General features: G+C 34.7%; 1 protein-coding gene across 1 annotated transcript; it reads left to right on the forward strand.

Annotated features, from left to right (window-relative positions):
* Window positions 1–2943: 2943 nt before the first annotated feature.
* On the forward strand, window positions 2944–25448 carry Obp58c (Odorant-binding protein 58c). The gene is made up of 9 exons (XM_069822508.1): window positions 2944–3052; window positions 5617–5720; window positions 13139–13211; window positions 15801–15847; window positions 16123–16158; window positions 17811–17940; window positions 19972–20057; window positions 24537–24564; window positions 25242–25448. Exons 1-9 carry the CDS (start codon window positions 2968–2970, stop codon window positions 25298–25300), a joined length of 648 nt encoding a protein of 215 aa, XP_069678609.1. The 5' UTR covers window positions 2944–2967; the 3' UTR covers window positions 25301–25448.
* The last annotated feature ends 1534 nt before the right edge of the window (window positions 25449–26982 follow it).

The raw sequence follows: 26982 nt of genomic DNA on the forward strand, positions 1-26982 counted from the left end.
AGCCCCACATATATCTCTGTTGTTACCATTCAACTCCACAGTTTCCATTGCAGCTTTTCTCATTGAGGCTTCTGCAATTTCAGAGAGGGATTCATTTATAAAGAAAACTTCTCTGTCAAACCTAGCAGGTGGAGGAGGAAGATTCATAATAGCACAAAATGTTTGTGCAGCCTGTCTGCCCTTACCAACGCTTCGCATACCATACACAAGTCTTGTATTTACATCGTACAGCCTATTTCTGTTCATTGCAGATGTCATTGTGGACTTTACACTTTCACAATTACTGCAATGTAAATTTATTTTTGTTGCCAATCCTTTCCTGGAACTAATGTTTTCAAACATTTCCACACAGTCTTCACTATTGCAGTATTTGCATTTCACATGCTGTTTTATGAAGTCAGATAGTATACCTAAATCTATAATAATATTATTATTATTACTAGATGATGACACATTTTGACCTTCAGTACCTGTTATATTCTCATTCTCCAAATAAACAAGTTTTTTCTTGGATGAGCTAGGTGTAGGTTCATTGTTTTTCTCTGCCCTAACCTCAATGCTGGGGGTACAACTAACACTGTTTGTATTTGTATATTGATCGCCACGGAACTTATGTTTTTTCCCTTTATTAAAACTCTTTCTTCTAGGCATATTTACACAATAAGAGCACTATGAACTATATTCACAACACCACAAAATCACAATAAACAAAGCCACGTGCTAATTCACTCTCACAACTGTAACAAGCAAAACACTGTTGGCTACTCTGTGCTAGAACAGAGTAGCCAACACAATTTTCGTCTTGTACATGTTTTCTTCTTCTCCTTACATGAATTCAAGGAGAAAATAATGATAGAAACAGACTGCAGCCGAACGAACTACAGAAGTGGGCGTGACGCTAGCATGCATTTAAATACCCACGCACACTCTGCCATTTAAAGTCATAAAAAGACATTCAAAAAGGTCCTACCGCTAATAATGTATATATCAATCTGTTCAGAATTGAATAAGGAATAATATTAAGTAAAAATCTAAAAATGGATATTTTGGTCAATTTTAACATACGGGTTCCCATTTCTGACATGCAATACTCCATTTTAACTGCCTTTGTTACATTTTATAAGCTGCACATATGTATCGCAGACTTTTATATCAAGGCATACTTTTCACGATCTTAATTTCTAGACCTTATAGAGATTTGAATTATTACAAATATTCGCATGTTTTAAAGCCATTTTTTACTTTGCCTTTTTTACATTGTTATTTTAATATTGTAATTCTCTCACGTCGAGTACCTTATTATATTTCATTATGCTACATTTCCATCCATGTCTTTATGTGAAAAGCTCAATAATACGCAAGCCAGACTTGAAGATGCTATCTTAATAGCGAAAGCTCCAGTCGCATATGTGTTTTATGTATGTAACCTAATGTAATCTTTTGTATTATGCATTAGGTTTGAAGAATAGACAGTTATTGAAGGACCTTTGATATTTATTTTCATCTAAAGCATTCATTGTTAACCACTGTCTGGTAACAATTTTAGAATCTATATTTAAATCACAAAATATGAGGGCTTCAAAATGTGTATGCTAAATCACAAATAAAATTCCCATGACATTACAACAGTCATTCAAATTCGAGTTTGGGGTACGATAAATACACTCCAGCTGCTTTCCAAATAGTTTCTCAGTGCAAAATTGAGTAATATTAATACTGTGTTAAGAAATTCCTAGAAGAATTTTTTAAGTAAAAATCTGATATTTATTATCGACTATTTTGCAATAATTATATAGTGTTCCTAACAATTAATAGTTAAATTAATAGATTAATCCTTTAATGGGGACAAAGACGATGAAACATAAGTTGGATGTAATTGTGAAAAAGAATATTATGAGTTCTTTAAACAGTGAAGATGGTGATAAAGCTGAATTAGAAAGAAAGATTGAATGAAAGATGGAAAGGATAAGACGGAATCAGGTAAACTAAGAAGTAGAGAAATCAATAAGATGAAGATTAAAATGACAAACGAGTGTTAATAAGAGGTTGACGATATGGAGAGGAAGTTGAAGAAGTCGAAGGTGTAGTAATGGTGGAAATTATCATGACAAACGTGTAGAACAAAATTAATAAAAGATGGCAACAATGCATCAACAATGATGATTTGAATACTATAGTCCCGTCGCTCTAATTTCCGGCAGCCAATCGCGTTGCAGGTCGGCTACATTTAAACGTGTGCGTCTTGTGATTCGCTTATGAAGACGTTATTCATTTCTTAAGGCTCGATAAATACTTAATATAATCGCCCGCCATTTTGCCTCTTTCGTTGGTGTTCGCAGAAAGCACACGAAGATGTTATTTGCCGCTCAATTATTTGCTGAATTACATTGCGTTTGATTTATTATCATAGGAGCTACGACATGATAATGTTTAACGGTGTGGCAAATAGATTCCTCATATGGTAGCTCGGGAACGAAAGAACAAAAATGTCGAACGATACTACCTACCTAGACTTTATAGAGCCTTCACTTCCTAAGACGTAAGCAAAGAGGAGGAGTCACGCCGGAAATAACAGCGTCGCGACTATAGTTCTGCTGTGACAGCAACTTATGAATGAAAAATAAGAATGTTAGCAAATACGTCCTCTAGAACACAAAATAACTGAACTTCAGAATTAAAAAAATGTGATTATATTGTGTATAGGTGTACTTCCATTGACATAAAAATCATAATCCTGTCCTGTAAGTGTATCAGTTCGTAATTCCAAGTATCAAACAGAATTGCGGTAATAAATGTGGCCATGGCAGATCTTCAACAAAGATAGTTGTTTTTCCCCATGCTTCCGGAACCAAGGCCAAATTATTCAAACAATAGTGTAAAAAAAATGCGTTTCAACGTCCCCCAAGCAACATGTGACTGATGTGTATAAATATTGCAGAATTTCTGGCACTTTCCACAGAGCTCAACATGTCTGCTACATCGGTGTTTGTATTCGTGGCCCTTGCCTATGTCGCTGTGACAAGAGCGGCAGTATTCAAAGAGGAAAATCCTTGTGAGTAAGAACTACACTAAGTTCACTTCATACATTAAAATCATTCCATTACAACGTGGTCTAATTTTAGTTCCAGTTTCCACTTGTTCTGTGCATGCGTTCTGACATGGGTTCGAATCCCTCTTGGGTTGAGTACCGTGCTGGATCTTTTCCCAAAGTTTTCTTCTTTTTTCAATTGTAAGGAGAATATTGTCATGGTGATTTTTTGGAATTCATCTTGCCAAAAGACAATATCCCCCTATCATCAATTACGTAGACACTGGATAACTTCGAATTCAATATAGCGTTATTAACTAATAAATTATGAATAGGCCTACTTTTTTAATCACCATTACCTAAAATATAATTTTTCTCACAATCTCTCAAATGTTAAAAGCCTAAGTCATTTTTAACAACTGTAATTTTTTTCCGTCAAAAAAAAACTAGCACAACAGATAGTTACCTTACAAAAAAGTAAAATTTTCAACAAGATTATTTCAATGAAATTTCATTAATTGTTAACGAAAATTGTATTCTTATTAATATTATTTAATTATATACCCATTAATTCCTGGATCACGAGCTTCATCTGTACAACAAACTATGATAATTTGGTGTTAGATTTATTCCTTCATGACATTTTTACGAAAGATCACATCGACGGGCAGAGCGTTTCCTGTATTTTTGCTTGTAAAGATCTATTTAGCAACTTCCATTTTGTTCTCCATGATATCTTCTACATAAGCTGATAGCAGTATGTTTACTAGCAATAATATCTTCTACGCTATGACTGCTAATAAATATTAAATATTCAAGCAAAATTAACAACAAATTTACTTAGGCCCATATCTACTCATATTTTATATTGTTGGTAAATTGTTACTATGGAAACCACTAAAACTTATAACCATCATCGTCGTGGAAAAAAGAAAAAAAAAAATGCCTAGTAGATCCTATAGCCTATACACCACGGAATCCAAACACAATTTTATCCTTAATGTACAATATACTAAATTAATGGTAATATAATTATGACATCTTTTCAGGAATTGTATTTATCATCTTTCGCGAAATAGCCCTAGCCTGTTCAGAAATCTACGTAAAGATTAATTTTTGGTCCTACAGAAAAATCTGTTATGGCAACAATGATTATTACAGGAGAAAAATTCGCTCCGGCACCGGGGTTCGAACCCGGGTCCTTACCATACCAAGTACTCTAACCACTGAGCTTCGCCGAAGTTCAAAAACACTAGAGGAGAGGGATTAGGTCCGGTACTCGGCGTAGCTCAGTGGTTAGAGCACTTGGTATGTAGAACCAAGGACCCGGGTTCGATCCCCGACGCCGGAGCGAATTTTCTCCTCTAATAATACTGTTCAGACAGGCCTATCATGCGAGTTGTAATCTCTTTGAATAATTCACTCACGAAGTAGCCACAAGATAACTCTTGTGATAGCTTTAAAAATGAGTATACCCTATCAAGACAAATAAAAGAAGAAAAAAAAAACATTATCGGATCTGAAACTCGTAGACCTAACAAAACCTTTGGCCACCTCTGTATAATAGGTGAAGATTCATAGACCTACGTTACGTAGAATGCAGCCGATCGTAAAATGTGTTAACAATAGCCTAACTTGGAATAATTTGAGCGATGTAAAACTGGCTTTGCTAGGCACACATTCGGTTCTAAATCATCACAGTCTATTTAAAATATCACCAAATCTTAATCCAAAGATTGTCATTCAGTCATAAGAAAATCTAGACTATTCCTATCCATGTATAACTTAGTCTAACACCTTATGTTTGAAATATTTTTTACTCGTATATGGAATACAACAGAATGCAGTGCGAGACTCTTGCCCCGAAACTGCGCTAAGGTGTGTCGGTTCGAATCCTTTCTGTGACGGTTTTATGTAGTTTGATTATTGGTAAGGTTTCCTGTAATTGTAGGCTATAGCAAATGTCCCATAATTCCACAGTGAATCCTTAAACTCGTGTCCCAAACTACCACTTCGCTATCGAATTCCAAAACGATACTCAACTCCACGCCATACAGCGTCATTAAACAGTAAGTACAAAATGTAATTATACAAAATCCTACGTAATCCTAGCACTTTCCACCAACTACAGAACTCAAGACCCCAGAAATATTAACACTGAAGTAGTAGTAAGTTTGCCTACTGACCCGGAACTGCGCTCAGACGTGGGTTCGATTCCCATTTGGGCTGATTACGTGGTAGGATTTTTTCCGAGGTTTTCCTAACTGTAAGGCAAATGTCAGGTAATCTATGGCGAATCATCGCCAAATACTATCTGGTTATAACCAATGTCAACGCCTTCAATGCCAGGTTAAATACTTAAATCATTATTATTATTATTATATTATTATTATTATTATTATTATTATTATTATTATTATTATTATTATTATTATTATTAAATAATCTAGCAGTAGATACAAGTTTGTTAAATAGCCGAATCAGAACAAAGAAACACTGCCACTGGGTTACAGCTGGCTATAGCTTACTTTAAGGATCATCAAAAGCGCACTTTCCTCGTAGCTACTGACGTGCATCTATGCTTACAGTTGCGCACGCTCTGCTTCAGAATCAAATAAACGACATCTTTTCTGCATTCTCCACCCACTCGCTCCACAACGTGTCCAGAGTCACCCGAGGGCTAGGCAAGACGGTGAGCTGGCTGATTCCTCTACTATTAGGCCCGTAACACACTTGCAGAGTTTTCGCCAGCGAGAAATGTATTGCGAGAAAATTAAAAAATTGATAACATGGATTCAAATGGACGTCCACACACTGGAAGAGATTCTCGTTCGAGGCAAAAACCTCGCGCGAGTTTCTCGCTGGAATCGGTAGCTCAGCGAATTTTCTTGACACATTTATCAAAGATGTTTGACATTTATACTCTTTATGACGATTGAATGTAGAAAAAGATATCACAGGTGGCGATGAATTGTATTGTTTTTATTTGAAAATGAAGAAAGATGGCTGATAATTGCAGTCAGAAACTTATCGAACTTGTACGATGTCATCCGTAGGCCTATTTGTATGATACACGGGATGAAAACTATGAAAACACGGAACTTAAAGAAGAAATCTGGAGACAAATATCAGATTGTGTGAAAATAAATAGGGCTATATTTTATTTTGATGAGATTTAATAGTATTAATTAAACATTTGAAATAATGTATCTATGTCTTAACAGTTTACATAATTTTAATCAGAACATAGCAAAGAATCCTCTATCATATCATGAATAGCAAAAAACTGTGGTCCATTCAATCTGAAATAACGCCTAAACGTATCATCATTCAAATCGAAACCAGTGTCCAAAACTCGCCCTTATTTTCGTAAGATACAATGTGATTTTCAGATATTTCTGGTAACAAAATATGTTCATGTAACTCCATTTCCTCATCATCTGAATACTCAGTTTCAACACAGCGTTCGTACGTAATTTGTAAAGTACAACATACTTACAGGTTATACATTTAAGTACGACAATATACGTAAATAAATAACCTATAATATTTCCCCCAACGAGCCATTACTATAATCAGAAAAATGCTTTCTGCATGAAGGCAGTGCATAGCTGATCATAGCGAGGTGTGATCTGTGACAGCGAGAACTCGCCAAGTGTGTGGAGGAAGGCTCTTCGCCTCTTTCTCGCAACACATTTCTCGCTAGTGAAAGCTCTTCAAGTGTGTTAAGGGCCTTAGACCATAGCATTAGTAATCATTAGAAATTCATGAGCCTAATTCACAAGGGTAGGCTTATAGTAGGGCTATAGTTTAGAGATTAATCATAAGAACAAATAATCGCGTATAAGTTAAGCTATATTGGATTGGTGTATAAGTTCGTAGCGTTTTTCTGTACTTTCATTTATTTAATAGTACTATAGTGACACAGCTACCATAGCAACGAAAAACGTTATGAACTTAAGTTATACACCAACGCAACAGATAGACAGTAACTGAAGTCTTGAATAAATGAGGTCAATGGACTAAATGAAGCATTTGTAGCAACGGTTTCTTTTTAGATTATTCTATGATACATTTGCAGGTTGTTCATAAGTGATTTCACTATTTTAACAGGTATCGAGTAAAACGTCATCGTGATCACTAGCAATAGTGACGTCGCAGGGGTAGCGCAGTGAACTGTCCTTGCTTCACTGCCTCTCTTCCAGCCAACTCTCCTACAAATCCGTAGGCCTATACAAGCATCTATCAGTGGCGGGTTATCTGCTTAGATTTAGATTGCTTCTTTCTAAAAACCTAAAACGTGTGTTTAAGGAATAATAGGAGGAACAGTATTATTTTGTTGTGCACGTGAGGCCGAGACGTAGATGGGAGGATAATATTAAAATGGATTTGAGGGAGGTGGGGTATGATGATAGAGACTGGATTAATCTTGCACAGGATAGGGACCGCTGGCGGGCTTATGTGAGGGCGGCAATGAACCTTCGGGTTCCTTAAAAGCTATTTGTAAGTAAGTAAGTGATGAAGCTGCAGATGCCTCGTGTGTTCTAAAATTCTATAGACACTTATTAATCAGCATCGGACGATATTGTGACACATGTCATAATGATTATCACAAAATCATAGGTAAGCATGAACATAACCAATCTAATTATAAACGGAAATATCTACAGTAGAAAATAAGAATAAAATATTTATCTTTACCCAGGAATGGACGGGGCGAAGAAATTATAACATTTGAAAATATAAAATTAAAATAATAGTAGGCCTACCGGTACTAAAATATGATGAAACAGGATATGAGTGAAAGAAAACTGCATGGCAGTTACACATTACTGCTTTGGAAATAAAAAAATCATTGAAGTACAATAATGAAAGAGAATTTATTAAGACATGTTTGGATAAAATTTCTAATATTATTTGTTTCGAGTAATCTGATGTGTTTAGTAGTACGAAATTATCCCCACGAACAAAACAAAGGAGAATAATGAGCATTGAAATATTAGCTGAACGAAAATAAAATCAAATATGCATCATTCTCTCCTTACAGGTGAAAAAACAGATAAGTTATTCATACAATAGAATTGGTAATTTCCATCCGTGGAGTTACGAAGAATGTCTCCAAATAATAATATTTTCTCGATGTCATTTCACTTGAAGGAAATAGAACAGGAGAATTCCAAGCATTAAGAAAATATAGGCCTATACAGGGATATCATTTTATTTTTACTAAAATTTTTAATATTAACCTGTCTATATCTTTGGGATTAAAGGTCTAGAACCAGAAACACCGCTTGCTCCCCCTTCCAAGACTGGAGTTCGATGATACTGGCGTAAAATACAAATCACTTTACTAGGTATAGGAGGGAAGAAAAGTAGTTCATCCATTTATATAAACTAGGAAATATCGCAATTTTGAGTTTGATAATTTTCATTAGGTTTTTGTTTAATGAAAATATAGTACTGTATTAACACTTAGTGTTTTTACTCACGAATTGAGCTATCCATTCGGACTTATTAATTATGCAATGTATATTGTACTGTTAGGCCTACTGTTAGCGTACAATATAGAGAATGAAGTTAAATTGAAAAATAATCATAATATGGATATTTAAACACATTTTTGATAATGGTGGCCGTTCATTTCGATACAGGCTTCAGTTCTTTTGTGCATATTATCGCACTATAGACTATTGCATCTAATTCCAATTGCCAGTTTCGTCCTTCGTACGAGTAGGCCTAACTCATGTTGAAATAATTCTGTACCTACTGTATAAAAGAGTACCTTACGTACTGTAAATTTAATCTTCACTTCTGCCCGATCCGAAAAGATAAAATTACTCAGAAATGCTATCTACTGTCCGTTCAAGTGGTTTTGTCGCAGGGTCGTAGAAAAGGGGGGGGATCACGTGACATTTAATTACTTAACGAGGCCCTTTTATTTAAGTTATTTTAAACAGTTGTATAATATTACGTAAACGTCCAATTCCTAACAGAAATTAATGTTTTCAGGAAAGAGCTAAGACAGCCCAGCTGTTACAGAGGGGAGAACAGAAGTAGGTGGGGGAAATCGGGATGGGACGTAGGCAAACGGACGACAGTACCTGTGCGAAAATATGATTCAATATTGAAAGCTCTTTCGTCACTGGAAAACGCGACCATATTTCTGGAACGTACTATACTCACTAACTCATTACTGCATACGCGGCCTCGGTTCTGTGTGGAGAACGGTAGGAAGTTTAGTAGTAGAGGGGGTGGGAGTAAAGTACATTCAAAAACTCGGGTACAATAAAAATTGAAGTAAAAATAAATGATGTCCCTGAAGCCTACAAGATTCAAATTAAAAGATAGAACAATGCCGGTCATGAGGTTTTTATGAAGTACTGTGTCTATGCATAGACACCAGAAATAAAATACTGCAATGAATTAGCATCGTATGTGTGTTAACATAATGTAAGGAAAGAAGCAAAAATATTATAACACAGGATGTCTGACAAGATAACCATTTGGAGCAAATCTATTTACATACTTTGTGGCAGTGTTGGCTTCGTAAGACGAGTCAATCAGGTATGAGACGTCAAAATACTTCGTAATACAGACATCGTCAAGAGTTATTTTCTTCCCAGCTGCAGGCAGAAGCTTTGTAAGTAGGAGAGATCGAACGGTTCCGTTCCGTCCACGTGATGAGCAAAGACGGCTAACATTGGTGCGGAAACGGAGGCGGGTCAGGTAAGGATGCACTCGGGCCAATCAGCTCCTCTCTGCTTTGACAACTCCTCCTGTGCTTTGTTCTGTTCTTTCACATTACAGTCCAAGTCAGCGGTTCCCTGCATGTGGCCCGCGGGCCCTCCAGTGATTTGAAGGGGGTTCGTGGAACCAAGTGTGTGTTTTCGAACGGTATTTGACTAACCTGTTGTTTTAACCAAACTTAACTTCATCACGCTCTCTGATTTGTATCAGCTTTTTGGAATATTTTTTTTGTTTATCTCAGACTTCTGAGACACAGGAATTTTAACAAAAATCAGATCTTCTGCGGAATTCTGTTGTCTTGCAAGTCATGCGTAGGTACCCATCCGATATTTTTAGTTTTTTTAAATAATAATTCAAAATAATCCATTTTGAATCTTGCGTACACTACTTTTAACACTTGAATATAAGTAATTGATTAACTAGCGGTCTTACTCGTGTTAATTATGTAAGTTTGTGCGCCTTACAGCTGTTTCGGTGTTTCATCACACCATCCTCAGAGCCTACTAGATGCCACATAATTACACTTACATAATTAACACGAGTAAGTCCGCTAGTTAATCAATTACTCAAAATAAGACTCTAGGAACGACATAGCATTTCTGAGTAATTTTATCTTTTCGGATCGGGCAGAAGTGAAGATTAAATTTACAGTACGTAAGGTACTCTTTTATAGAGTAGGTATAGAATTATTTCAACATGAGTTAGGCCTACTCGTACGAAGGACGAGACTGGTAATTGGAATTAGCTACAATAGTCTATAGTGCGATAATATGCACAAAAGAACTGAAGCCTGTATCGAAATGAACGGCCACCATTATCAAAAATGTGTTTAAATATCCATATTATGATTATTTTTCAATTTAACTTCATTCTCTATATTGTACGCTAACAGTAGGCCTAACAGTACAATATACATTGCATAATTAATAAGTCCGAATGGATAGCTCAATTCGTGAGTAAAAACACTTAGTGTTAATAAAGTACTATATTTTGATTAAACAAAAACCTAATGAAAATTATCAAACTCAAAATTGCGATATTTCCTAGTTTATATAAATGGATGAACTACTTTTCTTCCCTCCTATACCTAGTAAAGTGATTTGTATTTTACGCCAGTATCATCGAACTCCAGTCTTGGAAGGGGGAGCAAGCGGTGTTTCCGGTTCTAGACATTTAATCCCAAAGATATAGACAGATTAATATTAAAAATTTTAGTAAAAATGAAATGATATCCCTGTATAGGCCTATATTTTCTTAATGCTTGGAATTCTCCTGTTCTATTTCCTTCAAGTGAAATGACATCGAGAAAATATTCTTATTTGGAGACATTCTTCGTAACTCCGCGGATGGAAATTACAAATTCTACTGTATCAATAACTTATCTGTATTTTCACCTAAAGGGAGAGAATGTGGTCTCGCTGTGTTATCAATTGAGAATTCAACAGTGTGAACCCAAGGTCAGTCCATTTGACTATTTTCATTATTCATACATAGGCCTATACATGATTATTAGGGACCGGATTTTTTTTGTAATATCAAGGTGTGAAATATATACATATTTATGTAAGAAAAATAAGCTGAATATGTAAAATCATGAAAATATTTAATATCAATATCTGGCAGGTATAGGATAGGTAAGACTCCCCAGTTGTGATTTCATAGAGCACCCGACTTTTTTACTGCACACTTGACACATTACTATTTTTCCATCTGTAGTGAAAGCTTCGTCCATCGCAATCCGTGGTTTTATTTTTATCGTTAGGGTTGAAGATACAGGGGCCATTTTAGTTAGTTAAAAGCAGTAGATAAACTCACTCGCACTTTATACTGTAAGTACTAAAACTAGAGAACTGAGTGAAATGAATGACACAACAGTACTGCAAGCACTGTTTCGCTTTACTGGATTAGAGAAAATAAGAGGAGATGTGGGACACATGCATTTTAGCTGCTCCCTGTAAGGAACAAAGTACCTGCTAAAAGCTCAAACTATAGGCATTTACAAACAGTTGTTTGCCTGGAACTAAGGACGTTGTGTTTCGTGCCGAAATATATCTTTTCTTGGGTAGGTAAAAAGGCCTTTTAAATCTGTGTATTTCAAATTGTAAACTTCCCTATGAGGAGTTTTTTTTTCCCCCTTTTAGAGAAGTAAAAATGAATAAACCCCCTAAATATGTAGATTTATGTAATATCAAGCCATAATATGTAATGTGGGGTAAATATGTAAAAAATGTAGTATCAAATTTCATTATATTGGTAATTACAAGATTCGCAAAGATTTGTTATATATGGTTAGGTTGAAAGGAATATAATATGTAATTACATAAAAATCCGGTCCATAATGATTATGTTTGAGCCGTGTATCATATTTTAAGCCTTTTTTTCCAAAACAACGTCAAATCTTAACTAAAAGTCTACTGCATGTTATTGTGCATGGCACTAGAAAACTCGCCAGTTCGTCGAATGGTAGATTTAAAAACTACCTCAGTCCTTTCATAAAAATGAACTTAACGCGTTTGGGGATGACACTCTTCACTTCGATTCATTTCCCATTCTCAGTGCCTTTTTAGCAATACATTTTGAACTCTCGTCCGATAATCTTTAGAAGTATAAAAAAAATCTTAGCTGATTTACATTAAAATGAATTTAAGGAAACATTAGCCTTTCTGCAATGGAAAAAAAAATGTATGGAAAATAGGTGTATTTCCTTGGTGACAACTTATTTTCCCCGTCAAGAAAGATTAGAGCTTAAAAATCGTGTTTTTCTTACAAAGTCCCTCTCGTAATTCAGGTTACATGCACCACCCATATATCCCGATGTTTTCCGAATGCAATACAACACTTAATGCCATTCCAAGAGTTAATTACAGTGCGTACAGTATGATGTTAACATTTATAAATGATATGAAGGTAAGCTTAATTTTAAAATGTAAATAGCTAATAAATGTATACAGGTCTAATATGGAAAATAGACCTAGTAAACGACAGCGATATAAATATATGTTTAAGTTCCCTATCTCAAAACGTTTTGTAGAGCATCCGCATTTTCCTGATCAGTCTTCGCGCGCTTTTGCTGAATCACTCTGTATAGGTTCCATACCTAACCTTGCGTTGAAATCTCCTACAAATAAATACCAAATTTCCACTGACTTGGGTTAACATGGTTGTAAATAAAACTGAAAAGGAGAAAAAATGACTCTATATAGCTACTTAGACGCCACTGATAGTGCTGATAGGCCTATTCGTTGTCAAACTGCGTTCTTGTTAGTGTGTGCACTCGGCGAAGAGAGCGATCGCAAATGTTGTTAGAAATCTTTATACTAAACTGTTGTACTCAATGCAGATTCCTTTCATGATATTTTTCAGTCTTGTTGTGGAGAGATGCCAAAAATAAGCGACGACGACAAGAAGTTAATGAAGGAATGCAAAGGAGACATTTGTAAGTAAAAAAGAGTTATCACATCTCTGTGAAAATCACTCTACTTCGATTTTATAATAAAGTCGGAAGTTCTTCCTCCCTGACAACAGATTTACTGAAGCCTGCTTTCCTGAAAAGCAAAATTCGCGAGTTCCAAGTTTCAGCATCACGTTCCTCCTGTCTTTGAGACAAATAAGATTTTTTGATTGATAACTAGATACAGTTTTCTTAGTCCAAAAACAGTAGAATGAGTAAAAGTGTGCACGGGCATGGATTACGTCATGTGTTCTTCAGCAGACACCCCGCTCACAAACACAAGTAACGCGAACTAAAGGGTTATTCTAAAACAGGTTCCTTACTCCTAAACAAGTATAGTAAGCTTCAGTTTAGCAATGTTTATGATATTATGCACTACTAGTTGAAATAAAGGTACGGTCACACGTCGCAACTTTTATACTGCAGCTGCAAAAGTTGCGTGTCGTGTTCACATGTAAGCCAAAAGTAGTGCGCTGCACGCTACTTTTCGTGCTGCGCAACCCGAGTGCTGCAAAAGTTGCAACTGGAGGTTGCGAGTCTGTTCACACACAAGGCGCTACTTTTGCAGCCGCAGTCATGCTGCAGGTTTCCATCTCCGTGTTGACTTCTCAATATACATTTTGTGGTTATGTTCGCATTATTAAGAAACTCATGCGAAAGCTTACTTATCTATTATTTGCTTTTCTGTCCTAACTATCAGAAATTGGCATTATTTTTACTATAAAGCTTTTAATAAACGCCTATATACTTAAATGATAATCAACAGCATATTCACGTAATCAATGTTGGCAACCCTCCTGTTTGAAACTACGCTACAGAAAATTAAAAAAAAAAAATAAATTATATCATCAGCAAATATGCTCAGACTGTGTTGTGTATTTAATAACTGTTACAAATAATTTATTTTCATCACATCTAACATTAAAATACATCCAAACAATAAAAGTATCATTGGCACATTTGGGTGGTAACACTGGTCGAAATCGCAGCAAAAGTTTCAACAAAAGCGATATCAAAAATGCTGCGGCTGCAACCCTGAGAACCCTGTTCACACGTCGCTACTTCTAAGCTGCGCGCAGCATGGAAAAGTAGCGAGCAGCAGGTTCGGCAGCGCTACTTTTCGGGTTGCACCGTTGTTCACACGTCGCAGTACAAGAGTTGTGCAGTTTTTTGTACTGCAGCGCTGCAAAAGTAACGACGTGTGACTGTACCTTAAAGGTGCCTAAAACAAGAACGAAAGTACTGGAGTGAGTAAAAGAATTCGGAAGAGAGTATGTCTGTTTAAGTTAAGACATAGGCCTAATTGTGTGTAATTTATGTACGACTGACATAATGTGTTCTAAAAGATAATAATTACAGCATCACTTAATTAAAAATAATATATAAACCATTTGAAGTTGATAGAAAGAAGTGAGTCTGACGATCTTTCATCAACTAGTAATTTAGTGTCAGCGGACGAGTTTAGCAGAGATCTGTATGAAATGATGGTGAATACCAATATTTAACAAAGATGAGGACAAACACTTTAAACATATTGTTGGAAAGACACTAATTGTACAGTAGTGGCAAAAAAAAAAAAAGAACCGGACCGACCATTGTAGCTGATTTCAGAGCCTTGTTCACTCCAGAGCACGATAGACTGGTAACTAAGACTTTCGTGGTTCGAATCCTGCCTGGGAAGGAATCTTTTATTTTGTTCCTTATTCAGATTTATTCCCAATACTTTTCGATTGCTGGTAAAATTCATGTTCTGGGAATAATGAGTTAATTACGTAGTAAAATATCGCTGCAATCGAAAAGGAGATCTGATAAGGAGATCTTGCTGGCCTATTTCTTGGAATTAGTCGATCAGGAAACATGGTTCTGAGGGTAGTCACGTTTTCTCTCGCGTTATGCGCCGTGGCACAGTCTTGTTCAACGAGAGGATCATTTATCCCAAGTCTGCGCAGTTCTTGTGAGAGTCGCACTAGGGATATTCAACACCAGCGAGTGCCTCACTACAGATCAGGTTGGACTTCTTGCCACGGCAGTTCGTACTCGTTGAATGTTTTCTCGGGCGTTCGAACGTGTAATACCACCACGAAATGACACGAAAATTGCTAACGCATTTTAAAATTTTATCCCGTTTCGGTATTCTTATGTTTTGGAACTCGAAAGTCAGTCAAGAAATTTTCTTCTGCCTGCACAATGCTCCCGGTTGTAAGAAAACATCCCCAAAGAAAATGTTTCTTGATTTACTAAATAAATAATATGTCACGCTTCAACAAATTGCATAAAACAACATTAATTCGTAACAATATTGAGTATTGTTGCATTTGCATTACACAGCCTACACTCATACGCAATGGCCAACACTATATTTTATTCATTTTCATTCTGGACGAAATCCAATTCGAAAACTGTTTCTAGAACGGATATCTTATCCTTAAGTTATGAGCAGAAGACTAAAAGCGTTGATTCCACATTATGGTAATAAAACGTGAAACAAATAAATCCTAAATCATCATATAAATAGATCATACTCAACTTGAATCCTATTAGCAGGTTATATTTAATGTCGGAATTCTTTTTCAGCTTCTGAAGATGAAGGAGAACACGACAAACCGAAGGGAAAGCACTTCGTAAGTACTCGGCTTTTATTTCTGTGGATTTCACTAGTTTTAAGAAGACGAATTGCACCCAGAAACACATTAAACAGCATGATGTGAAGGTTACTTTCTATAATCTGTGACAAATATCTATTAGGCCTACAATGTAAAACAGAAATAGACAGTATCAAAATACTGTAGGCCTAAATCTTTACGTTGCGTAATTAGCTCTAGTATTAATTTGAGCGAACATCTGAAACACGGGAATTAAATTTCAACTATTTACTCGTCATTTGTTTCATTTTCAGTGTGGTGCTGCCTGTCTGTTTGAAAAGAGTAACATGGTAAGCAATAAATTAACAATATACAAGTTTCAAATCTTTTCTTGTAAAGAGAATTTTCGACATCCTATTGAATCCAATATAGGCCTACTCATAAAGAATTACAAGGTTTCAATTTGGCCCCTATGTTCTAACAAACATCATCCTTATCCAGACGATTTACAAATACATATCCATACACCCCCGGGCTCACTCAATGACGCAATACGCAGCTTAAAGAGGATCTTGAATCTGTTTCTGCATGGACCAGAAAGTTCGGTCTGTCTCTCAATTAAGGAAAATCACAATCATAATGGAACATCGACATCTACGCAGCATTACTCCTGCTCTTCCAGTTAAATTAATCGACACAATAATAGACTACTTTTTGTTTTCTGTGTTAAATCTTTTTAGTTTCAAGTAGAACAGTTAATTTATTTATTAATTCTGTAAATAATGAGTGTTGAACGGGTTACATCAGCTTCTTGTCTATGCGGATGACGTGAATATGTTAGGAGAAAATCCACAAGCGATTAGGGAAAACACGGGAATTTTACTGGAAGCAAGTAAAGCGATCGGTTTGGAAGTAAATCCCGAAAAGACAAAGTATATGATTATGTCTCGTGATCAGAATATTGTACGAAATGGAAATATAAAAATTGGATATTTATCCTTCGAAGGGGTGGAAAAATTCAAATATCTTGGAGCAACAGTAACAAATATAAATGACACTCTGGAGGAAATTAAACGCAGAATAAATATGGCAAATGCGTGTTATTATTCGGTTGAGAAGCTTTTATCATCTAGTCTGCTGTCAAAAAATCTGAAAGTTAGAATTTATAAAACAGTTATATTACCGGTTGTTCTTTATGGTTGTGAAACTTGGACTCTCACTCTGAGAGAGGAACATAGGTTAAGGGTGTTTGAGAATAAGGTGCTTAGGAAAATATTTGGGGCTAAGCGGGATGAAGTTACAGGAGACTGGAGAAAGTTACGCAACACAGAACTGCACGCATTGTATTCTTCACCTGACATAATTAGGAACATTAAATCCAGACGTTTGAGATGGGCAGGGCATGTAGCACGTATGGGCGAATCCAGAAATGCATATAGAGTGTTAGTTGGGAGACCGGAGGGAAAAAGACTTTTGGGGAGGCCGAGACGTAGATGGGAGGATAATATTAAAATGGATTTGAGGGAGGAGGGATATGATGATGGAGACTGGATTAATCTTGCACAGGATAGGAACCAATGGCGGGGTTATGTGAGGGCGGCAATGAACCTTCGGGTTCCTTAAAAGCCATTTGTAAGTAAGTAAGTAAATAATGAGTGTTCATAATGGCCTATGTTTAAAACTGGCAACACACAACCACTTTTTCCTCCTTTATTCCCATGGAAACAAAACTAACAACACTCCAGCCTCAACGCGGCAGTGACGGACACTCCTTGCATCATTGGGATTAAATCCTCCTGCTCAAGAGTTATTTACAAATTGTAAGCGCTCTTCACTAGATTCATTCTCCAGTTTGTGTGAGCCAGCTCTTCTCTGTTAGATTTCAGTTGTGAACAAGGCCTCAAAACAGTTGTAACCGATATTATACCAAATAGGCTAAACTCAGTATCATCTTTAGCTTTGGAAATTGTGCATGATAAAACACATTCCTTCTTTTCTTTAGATGAAGGATGGATCCGTCGACCAAGATGCGTTCAAGAAAGAAATCCTTGCCCGTTACCCAGATAACATGCATCCAACAGTAACCAGCGCTATTGAAAAATGTGTTCCTAAGGCCAACAGCATAGCAAAAGGTAACGTCACCATTCTTACTATTCTACGTCATCTCCATCACTGCTATCACCAGAATATCGTCACGATTGCATTAATAAATAGTACTGTTTTTTTAATAAACTACAGAAACTCTTAAATAAGAAAATTTCGACCTGGGAAATTTGCAGTGGCGTAGCATGAAATTTTGAGCAGGGGAAGCTAATTTAAGTTGTCTTTCATGCCATATGAGAAAATGTATTAAAAAAAAATATAATCTTAAAATAAATAGCAGTCAATGTCAAGTCAGCAGTCGAAGATTGGTTGGAACCTCGTAAGTAACACCAATAAGGCATGACCTCAAATGATACGTAGTAAAATATGATTTCACGGTTTACACATATCTCTAACAAACAGACAAGGATACGTATAACATTAGCTCACTCCCTGTCATACTTAGAGAAATCACAATATTAGTATCATTACGTAAGTATGCGTCTGTCTTTTGGTTGTGTCCTTCATTGACAGCAAGGGAGTCGGTCATTTGTTTTTTAAATCACACTTTTGTTCGTAAGTCAATCTTGATAATACAATTGTCCTAAAAATTCAAGTAAATTGGTGTCAGCAACTGTTATTTCGCTCATTATTTATTATATCAGCCACAATGCACACTAACACTTCAACTGAACACAAATCATGAAAAGGGATAACTCGGAAACTACTTATTTTCAATGTCAAAGCTAGCTTCTTGCGAGCCTTGCGACCAGGATAGTTTAGTTAGAAAGGGATGGAAAATCTGCGGGGTGGATTACACAGAAGAAACCAGTCTGCTTGGAAGCTGGTGTGTGCAGGCTTCTTGTTTACTGCTGCATCACAAATCATCCTGAGCTGCCGCATCACAATATTTAACGCGTAAATATAAATTCTATTAAAATTAATAAATAATTTTGTCCATAGACTAAAGGTTTATTATGAAATTATTATTAACTGGGGAAGCTGAGCTTTTTAGCTTACATTGACGCTACGCCACTGGAAATTAGAACTAAAGAAGTGAATCAACGTACAGAATGCCTTCGTTGAAGTACCTGAAATTACGGTATTCTTTTATGATATGAAGTAGGTTAGAGACATTCTTAATATTATCGTACGTTGTGTTAAGTTCCAGTAAAAAATTTAGGAATTTTTGTTGAGAAAATGTAGGCCTATGTTTCTTGTGCGAACCTTAATAATGAATTTGCTAGAAGTCACACTAACGTTCCCATGTTGTAGGCATTATAATTGACACTTGTATCAAAATCAGGCGTTCCAACAGAGTGTCCTTCCTTAGACGCTCGTCTCTTTTAAAGGGAGGAGATTGGTGAAAATTCTAACTACTACTATTTTCTAACTATAGAATTTAGTCTTTGCACACATGTTCCTCTCGAAATACGTTTAAACGATACATTATTGTCATTCGTATCACTTAAGTAGTTATTGGTTTATGATTTATTATTATTTTTTTTTTGGAAAATTCGAAATATATTCAAAATATATTATCTCCTAGCATAAATTTTAAGTAAATAATACAGAGATTTGTGTACTGACAATATCCCTGATATAGTTAGAAAAACAATGAGTCTGTACATTAAAAAACTTAATCCTGAGCAAAAAAGAAAGAAAATATGTTCATTATCAAGATATAATTTTCACCTTTTTGTGCTTATTCCGCAGATATATTTGATTTCAACAAGTTACTGAAATATAAAAGTCCAGTACTACAATTAATTAACCACATGTAAGCATGCAGCAAATAATTTAACTCGGTAGCTTTGAAATTGTAGACCCCTTTAGAATTTGGATAGCTTATGTAGAAATGTGATAAAAAAAACAGAAGTGTCGAAAAATCACTTTCAAAGCGTACAGCGAAGTACCAATTGTAGTAGGATTCTGAAACCTTGGTAACACAAAGACTGTGGTAATTTTAATTACATTAGTGACCGCTACATGAGATGAATGCTAGCAGTGCTGCCACTCCTTTGCAAATACAGTATGTATTAATGACTTGGTGGAAATCAGTACTACTTTTTAATTTACAGACATGGGAAACGTAGAATCGGAGGGACAGAAATGCAATCCTGCACCGTTGATAACCATGGCCTGTACTTACACTACCATACAAAATGTAAGTAGCCTACCTGATACAACACTAAGGGCCTGCAACACATAACTCATTATAATAATAAAATTAATAATAATAATAATAATAATAATAATGGTTTATTTAACACTAGCCGTACCCGTGCGCTCCGCTGCACCCGTTAGAAATAAATATAAAGTAATTACATAATTAAAATAGGAAATTTGATCCAAGGAACATTCGTGTTTGATAGAAGGATAAATCGTTTAATATGTTACATAATTTAAATTGCATCCAAATAATTAAAATGCTATCATTTTGGTCCAGAGACACTCATTTGGTGCAATGACAATTCCTTCAACATGTTTCTTAATTTTTATTACATGCAACCATAGTTTAATGAACACTGACATCATTTAGATTTAATGTGTATATTTTATTTTACTTATTATAGGTGTCCATTGAATTATGGTAATAACTTAATTTTAACCCTTGTTTTCTACGTATTCAGTAAATGGCGTTTGGCCCACTATGGTTTTGAACCCTTCAAGTAACTTAAATTATATTATACGAGTATAATATTAAATATTATATTATATTATATTATATTATATTATATTATATCAGAAGTTACTGTAATAACATTATAGCATTATGTCCATCTAGAGAAACTACACTTTCCAATGGTGAAATAATAATTAATTATACAAATCGGTTAATTTAGCTTCCGATATTACTTCATACAAACACAGAAATATTCTCTGTAGGCTATCTTTCATAGCTTTCGATTGTTGCTGTCCAAGGCCCCTTATAGACGAAGTCATTTGTTTTTTAATTCATTACACGGCCTTAGATGGCAGTTATTTTAATTTTAAAACTCATTTATCTCATTAAATATCAGTCCTATCAAATTTTTTCAAGGAATAACACTTATCGCAACTTATTTTTAAAGAAACGTTCGCTATGTAACATTTTTCACAAAAATCAATAATAAGCGAGATATTTCGATTTATTTAATTCAGGCCCCCTTATAACCCCCCTTTTAAATAATGTATTTTGAATGCCATATAGCCTATAATCTAAGTTACAACGAACTTAATTTATATTCCAATTTTCATCGAAATCGGTTCAGCCATTATCGCGTGAAAAGGTAACAAACATGCAGACAGACAGACAGACAGACATACATACAAACAAAAATTTCAAAAAAGCGATTTTCGGTTTCAGGGTGATTAATTACATATGTTAGGACCAATTATTTTTGCAAAATCGAAAATTACCAGAAAAATTTCGGCTACAGATTTATTATTAGTATAGATGGCAGAGCTAAGGACATACGGTCTTCCATAACAATCAACTAAGAGTAAAACTGCGATACAAAAAACAAAATACAGTACATAAAAATAAAGAACTGAAGGAGATAAGAATTAGACAATATGAACAACATGTCTGTAGAAATGAGACATAACATATTATAGGATATAAAAAAAAAGGCAGAATATAATGTAAACAGTAAGTCAAAATAAATTAGACGTACAAAATAAGGCAATAATAATAATAATAATAATAATAATAATAATAATAATAATAAGAAGAAGAAGAAGAAGAAGAAGACGAAGACGAAGAGGAAGAAAATAAAAATAGTGACGTACAAAGTATACAAATGAACACAATATGCCTCTTTACCTCTTTATCAGATATTTAGATAAAAAATAAATATCACTAGAATACAGTATCAAATGTAGTGAATACGTGGAAACATGCAATACAACTTGGATTTAACAGATTTCAAGGTTCGACAGCCCTTGACTTCAGGCGGCAAAGAGTTCCAGTGACGAGAAGTAGCAACAGTGAAGGATGAGGAATACAGAGATGATGTGTGGAGTGGAATTTCTAGCGTATTATCGCGTTGTGATCGAGTATTTAAGTTATGATAGCGAGAGAGAGAGAGAGTCTGGAAAAGCAAGAATAAGTAAAGGGGAGATAAAGTGTGCATAATTCGATATAAGAGAGAAAGAGAGTGCAAATTTCTCCTCTCATGTACAGTAACCTAAGCCATGATAACTCGAAACAATATGGCGTATCTAATTACAGATAAAGACTTAAAGGTTTCACTCCCTTTAAGTACACATTGCACACATATCTTGTTGCATACAAATAACTTTTGTGCAAATTTCTATTTCGTCTGGTCCAAAGTTATAACAATTTTTAAAATGTTCTCAAATTTAAATGTATTAAAAATAATCATTACTCTATAAATTAAAAAAAAAACGTTATCTAAAATATGTTCCACGAAAATTTCGATATCCCTTACATATAATTTGCTATTTACTTTTTTCAATTTATTACTGGAAAGTTAAGAAACACATTATTATTTTATATAATCAAATATAAAAATAGGTAAAAATTGTCTGCAGAAATAAAAACATTTCCCCCAAAAATCTTTGGGTTTACAGAAAACCCTGATAGCAAGTTATGTTAAGCACATGTACATAGTACATAATGTTTAGAAATATTAGCAATTTTAATAACAAAAATGAATTGAAATATTTAGGACCAACCAGAGCGTGCAATCCTCTAAAAATGGAGACTAAAAACAGCTTATTCAAAGGGCCTATATGCGTGAACATTTGTTAAGGGATTCTCTGAACCCTGTACAATTTTTTAATGTTGAAAACGAAAAATCTATTTTTTTCGACAATACTGATAAAATTTCAACTCAACTTGACTGTAAATAATTCAAACCAATCTCTGACATCGTTGGCTATATTTCGGTCATATTCGCCTACGTAATTCATATATTACTTTCTTACAGTAACATGAAATATATGACGAAGTAAACAGTTCACTGGATATAAAATGTGTTACTGCGTTACCAGGATCTCAATATCACTCATTTTCGTAACTATCAATGGATAGGGCCAAAATGTCGTATTCCGTGATGATGACGAAAGAATAGGCCGTGTCACGTGAGGAGACCTTTGTAAAGCTCCAATATAAGGAATTATAATATTATGACTACAGAAATAAAGTAACGAACTTGGAATTTAGAAAAAAAAATAGAAAGAGAACAAACCAAATAGGATCATGTTACTTACTGGTGAAGTTCAGCTGGTGTGCCAAAGTTTGAGTTGAAGACTGGTCGAGCTAGAAAAAAAAGAAATACCGGTGAGTTTTACTGAACGTTACAGATGTACCTACATAAAAATGTCATTATTACTCCAAATAACAATTCACTAGGTACCATTTCTCTTGAACCTAAGACATTTTACTCAGCCTAAATGGCTGTTTATGCCATAGTTGTTTCATTTGTTCATTTTTCAAGGTACATGTTCACTTTGTTTACAACAAAACATTATCACTGCAAAATAATTCTAACTATAAAATAAAGACCTGTTCTATAGCTGGGGCCATCCACGAACCCAAGGAATAAAAATGAAAAATATAATTGATATATGATTATGAAATAATAATCTTAGTAAAGGAAACTAAAATAACAAAGGATATCGTATCTAGGTTACTGAAAAGTTTCGGACTACATGCATGTAAATATTAACAATAAAATATGGCGTGGAGTCAGAAAAGACCCCAGGTAAGTGTCGAGCGTAAATATATCGGATAATGCATACCTAATAGCAATTATTTATTTTCTGTATTATTTTTTTTACGTTATTGTCATAAGTAACCTATTTAGTTTTTGAAATATGACTGTGTATTAACAGTGATGTTAGTTACATTTAAATTACGATTAAGCACAAAATATTTTTTGTCAACATTTACTCTAAGACAGTTCCTTGCAAAGTTTTTAATAACAATACAGTGAGCATTTAAATTCCATGTTCGTTTTTACCAAACAAACCTGAATCAGATGCATATGAGGCTATCAAATGCAAAACTCTACTTATCCAGGTAAAGTGATTTGTCAGAAAACAGGAAAAACCGTTATGGAAATGGACAGTTTTGCATTTGATAGTAGTTTTCTGAGCTCTATGGAAGAGGAATTAGACAAGATTTGCACAAACCGACTATATCAGTAGATAGAAAACTGCAAGAAGTACAACATCCCATATGTAACTCATTTCTTTTTTAATTTTTGGATAAGGCGAGTTTTGCACTTGATAGCCTCATATTTCAATATGGGTATTCAGTTTCCCGGTGTCAACTTGGGGAGACTTTATTATTTGAACAATTTTTTTCAACAACTGAATTAAACACAACAGGTGACAAGGAATGTTCCTGTTTAAGTTCAGTAGTAACATTGAAATTTTTTGGACTGCAATTCTGTATTTTAACTTCTTAGTTAGAATTTGCTATACTAATTTTTAATATACAGAAAATAATTAATTTTAAAGGCAAATAAAGGAAACGTAATTTTTGTTACCTACTCTATCCAGTTCACATGAACCTACGTTAAGATGCTACGTTTTTAAATTTATTTCACCGTGAAATGTCAAACATTGTGAAAGAATTACTTTATTATTTTAATTTATTGAAATAATTTACTTAAACTTTCTTCTGTTCCAGACGTGTCCAGAGGATCTGAAAGTTAAATGTAAGTATTTCATTAAGTGTGAACTTTAGGACGTGTATAGTAATATCAAAATTATAATGTTTGGTACATAATGGATCGCTTCAGTCTATCAATCAGAGAAGGTGAAGACCCATAAAGAAAATCTCGGTCAACTAATACAATGCGACAACGAAAGCTCTAAACGACTCTTTATATAATTGACCCCAAAACGTGTTAAGTCCATTATTATGAAAGAGCTGGGCTAGTATTTTTATCCACCGTCTTACGAACTGAGCCAGTTTTCAAGTGATCTATAACATAACCTTTTAGGCAAGGATTGTTTTGCAGGAAAACTTACTTAAAATATAATGATAGAGAGCTCAAACATAATCACATATACGTATAAATCATAAAAATTGCCAAATGGACTGAGCGAGTTTTGGGGTCACAATCTACAATTATATAAATTATTAATTGCTCGGGGAAAACAATGAATTCTCCATGCTAGTAAATATGAGAGTTTCTAAATTCGTAATAGGATAAGAAGAAGAAATAAAATACCGTACTGTGTTACCTAAATTTTTGTGTAACATTAGGTCAACAATAATTGAACTTATTTACGAACCAAATCGAACAAGAAACTGTTACCTGTAGAGGCAATACAGCATTGATAAACTACGAAAATAATAAAAGATTAATATATCTTATTTGCTTTACAGCCGATGAGTGTGACAAAAGAAGGGCGAAGTGCAAGGAAATTAGCAAGAAGTTCGATTGAAGAGACGGCTGTGACAATCTGCGTGATGATTGAAGGTTAAATTTACAATATCACAATGTAGCGTGCAATAGAATGGACAGTAACAATATACTACAGTAATGTAATGATCTTCCTGTAGCAATTTTAATAAAGAAATATACCCTCTGCATATGCTAGTGAAGTTTTTTGAGTGTAAACTCTGTCAACAGTTTCTGTTATAGATAAGACCACCTTCAGATGAGGCGACTTTTAGAAGTGCTGTTGAAGCGCTACTGCTTTTGAATAATGGATATGCAACAAAGAAAGGACACGCTCTGTATATCACCGAATTAAATCAGATTTTGTGACATGAAAGTACAAGACACACTGTTTAAAGTCATACCTGGTATGGGTGGCCAATGACTCCTCGTTTTAGAAATATTGGCAATTGTTTATGACATACTTCCATTAGGTGCCTAATAGGGAAGCATTAGACTGTGTAACGGCGTAGCTCATGTGGTTGGATGCTGAGTTGTCATCCAGGCAACTTGAGTTCGAAACCTAATGCCTTCTCATATTTTAAAGCTTGATATTATTATTATTATTATTATTATTATTATTATTATTATTATTATTATTTTAATTCACTTTCAGTTGTCAGTTCCTATATACAAAGCCATGTTGAAATATGCGTGGTATGCATCAAAATTGATGAACGAACGAGAAGTGTTTGTGAATGTGAAAGATGTCTGTTTCGCAGCAGAAGTGCGGAAAAATGTGTGTGACTGTGGACAACCTTCTTTCATTTTCTGTGCATGGTGCAGGAAATATGTATGTTTTGTGTGTTTTTATGACATCATAATGAATCAGGTACAAATGAAATGGAATAGCTGCTACACAAATAGAACAAACACCAGTGACACATCTTACCTTCCTAAGTGAGCAGTATTTCATTGTTTATCCTTTACAATACAATGTTAGTTAATTAGTAATTTGTTTAAAACATGATGAAGCATTCAATACATTGTGAAATATGATATAGGTATGTAAATAGATAACTCTGATCACAATACTAATCATTATTAATAGAAAAAAATATAGGACCAGTTAAGATTCGAACTCAGGTTGCCTGGATAACAACTCAGCATCCAACCAATGGGCTACGCTGTTACACAGTCTAATGCTTCCCTATTAGCACCTAACGGAAGTATGTCACAAACAATAGCCAATATTTTCAAAACGAGGAGTCATTGGCCACCCATACCAGGTATGACTTTAAACAGTGTGTCTTGTACTTTCATCTCACACAATCTTATTCCATTCGGTGATATACAGAGCGTGTCCTCTCCTTGTAAGTTTATTTCAGTAGGGCTGCTAATAACGGATGTTTACTGGGTCACCACTTCCTTACACCGCACGGCCTTTTTTTTTTTTTTTTTTCGAATTTAATTGGTAATTCCAGCTCTTGAATGATTTCTTAAACATTAGAAAAAAACCTTTTTCAATTCTGATGTAACTTAAATCTATACTAATAATAAATCTGTAGCCAAAATTTTTCTGGTAATTTTCGATTTTCCAAAAATAATTGGTATTAACATGTATAATTAACCATCCTGAAACCGAAAATCCTTTTTTTGACATTTTTGTTTGTATGTCTGTCTGTATGTTTGTTTGTTACCTTTTCACGCGATAATGGCTGAACCGATTTCGATGAAAATTGGAAT

Source organism: Periplaneta americana, chromosome 3 (genome assembly GCF_040183065.1).
Source record: "Periplaneta americana isolate PAMFEO1 chromosome 3, P.americana_PAMFEO1_priV1, whole genome shotgun sequence".
NCBI classification, from domain to species: domain Eukaryota; kingdom Metazoa; phylum Arthropoda; class Insecta; order Blattodea; family Blattidae; genus Periplaneta; species Periplaneta americana.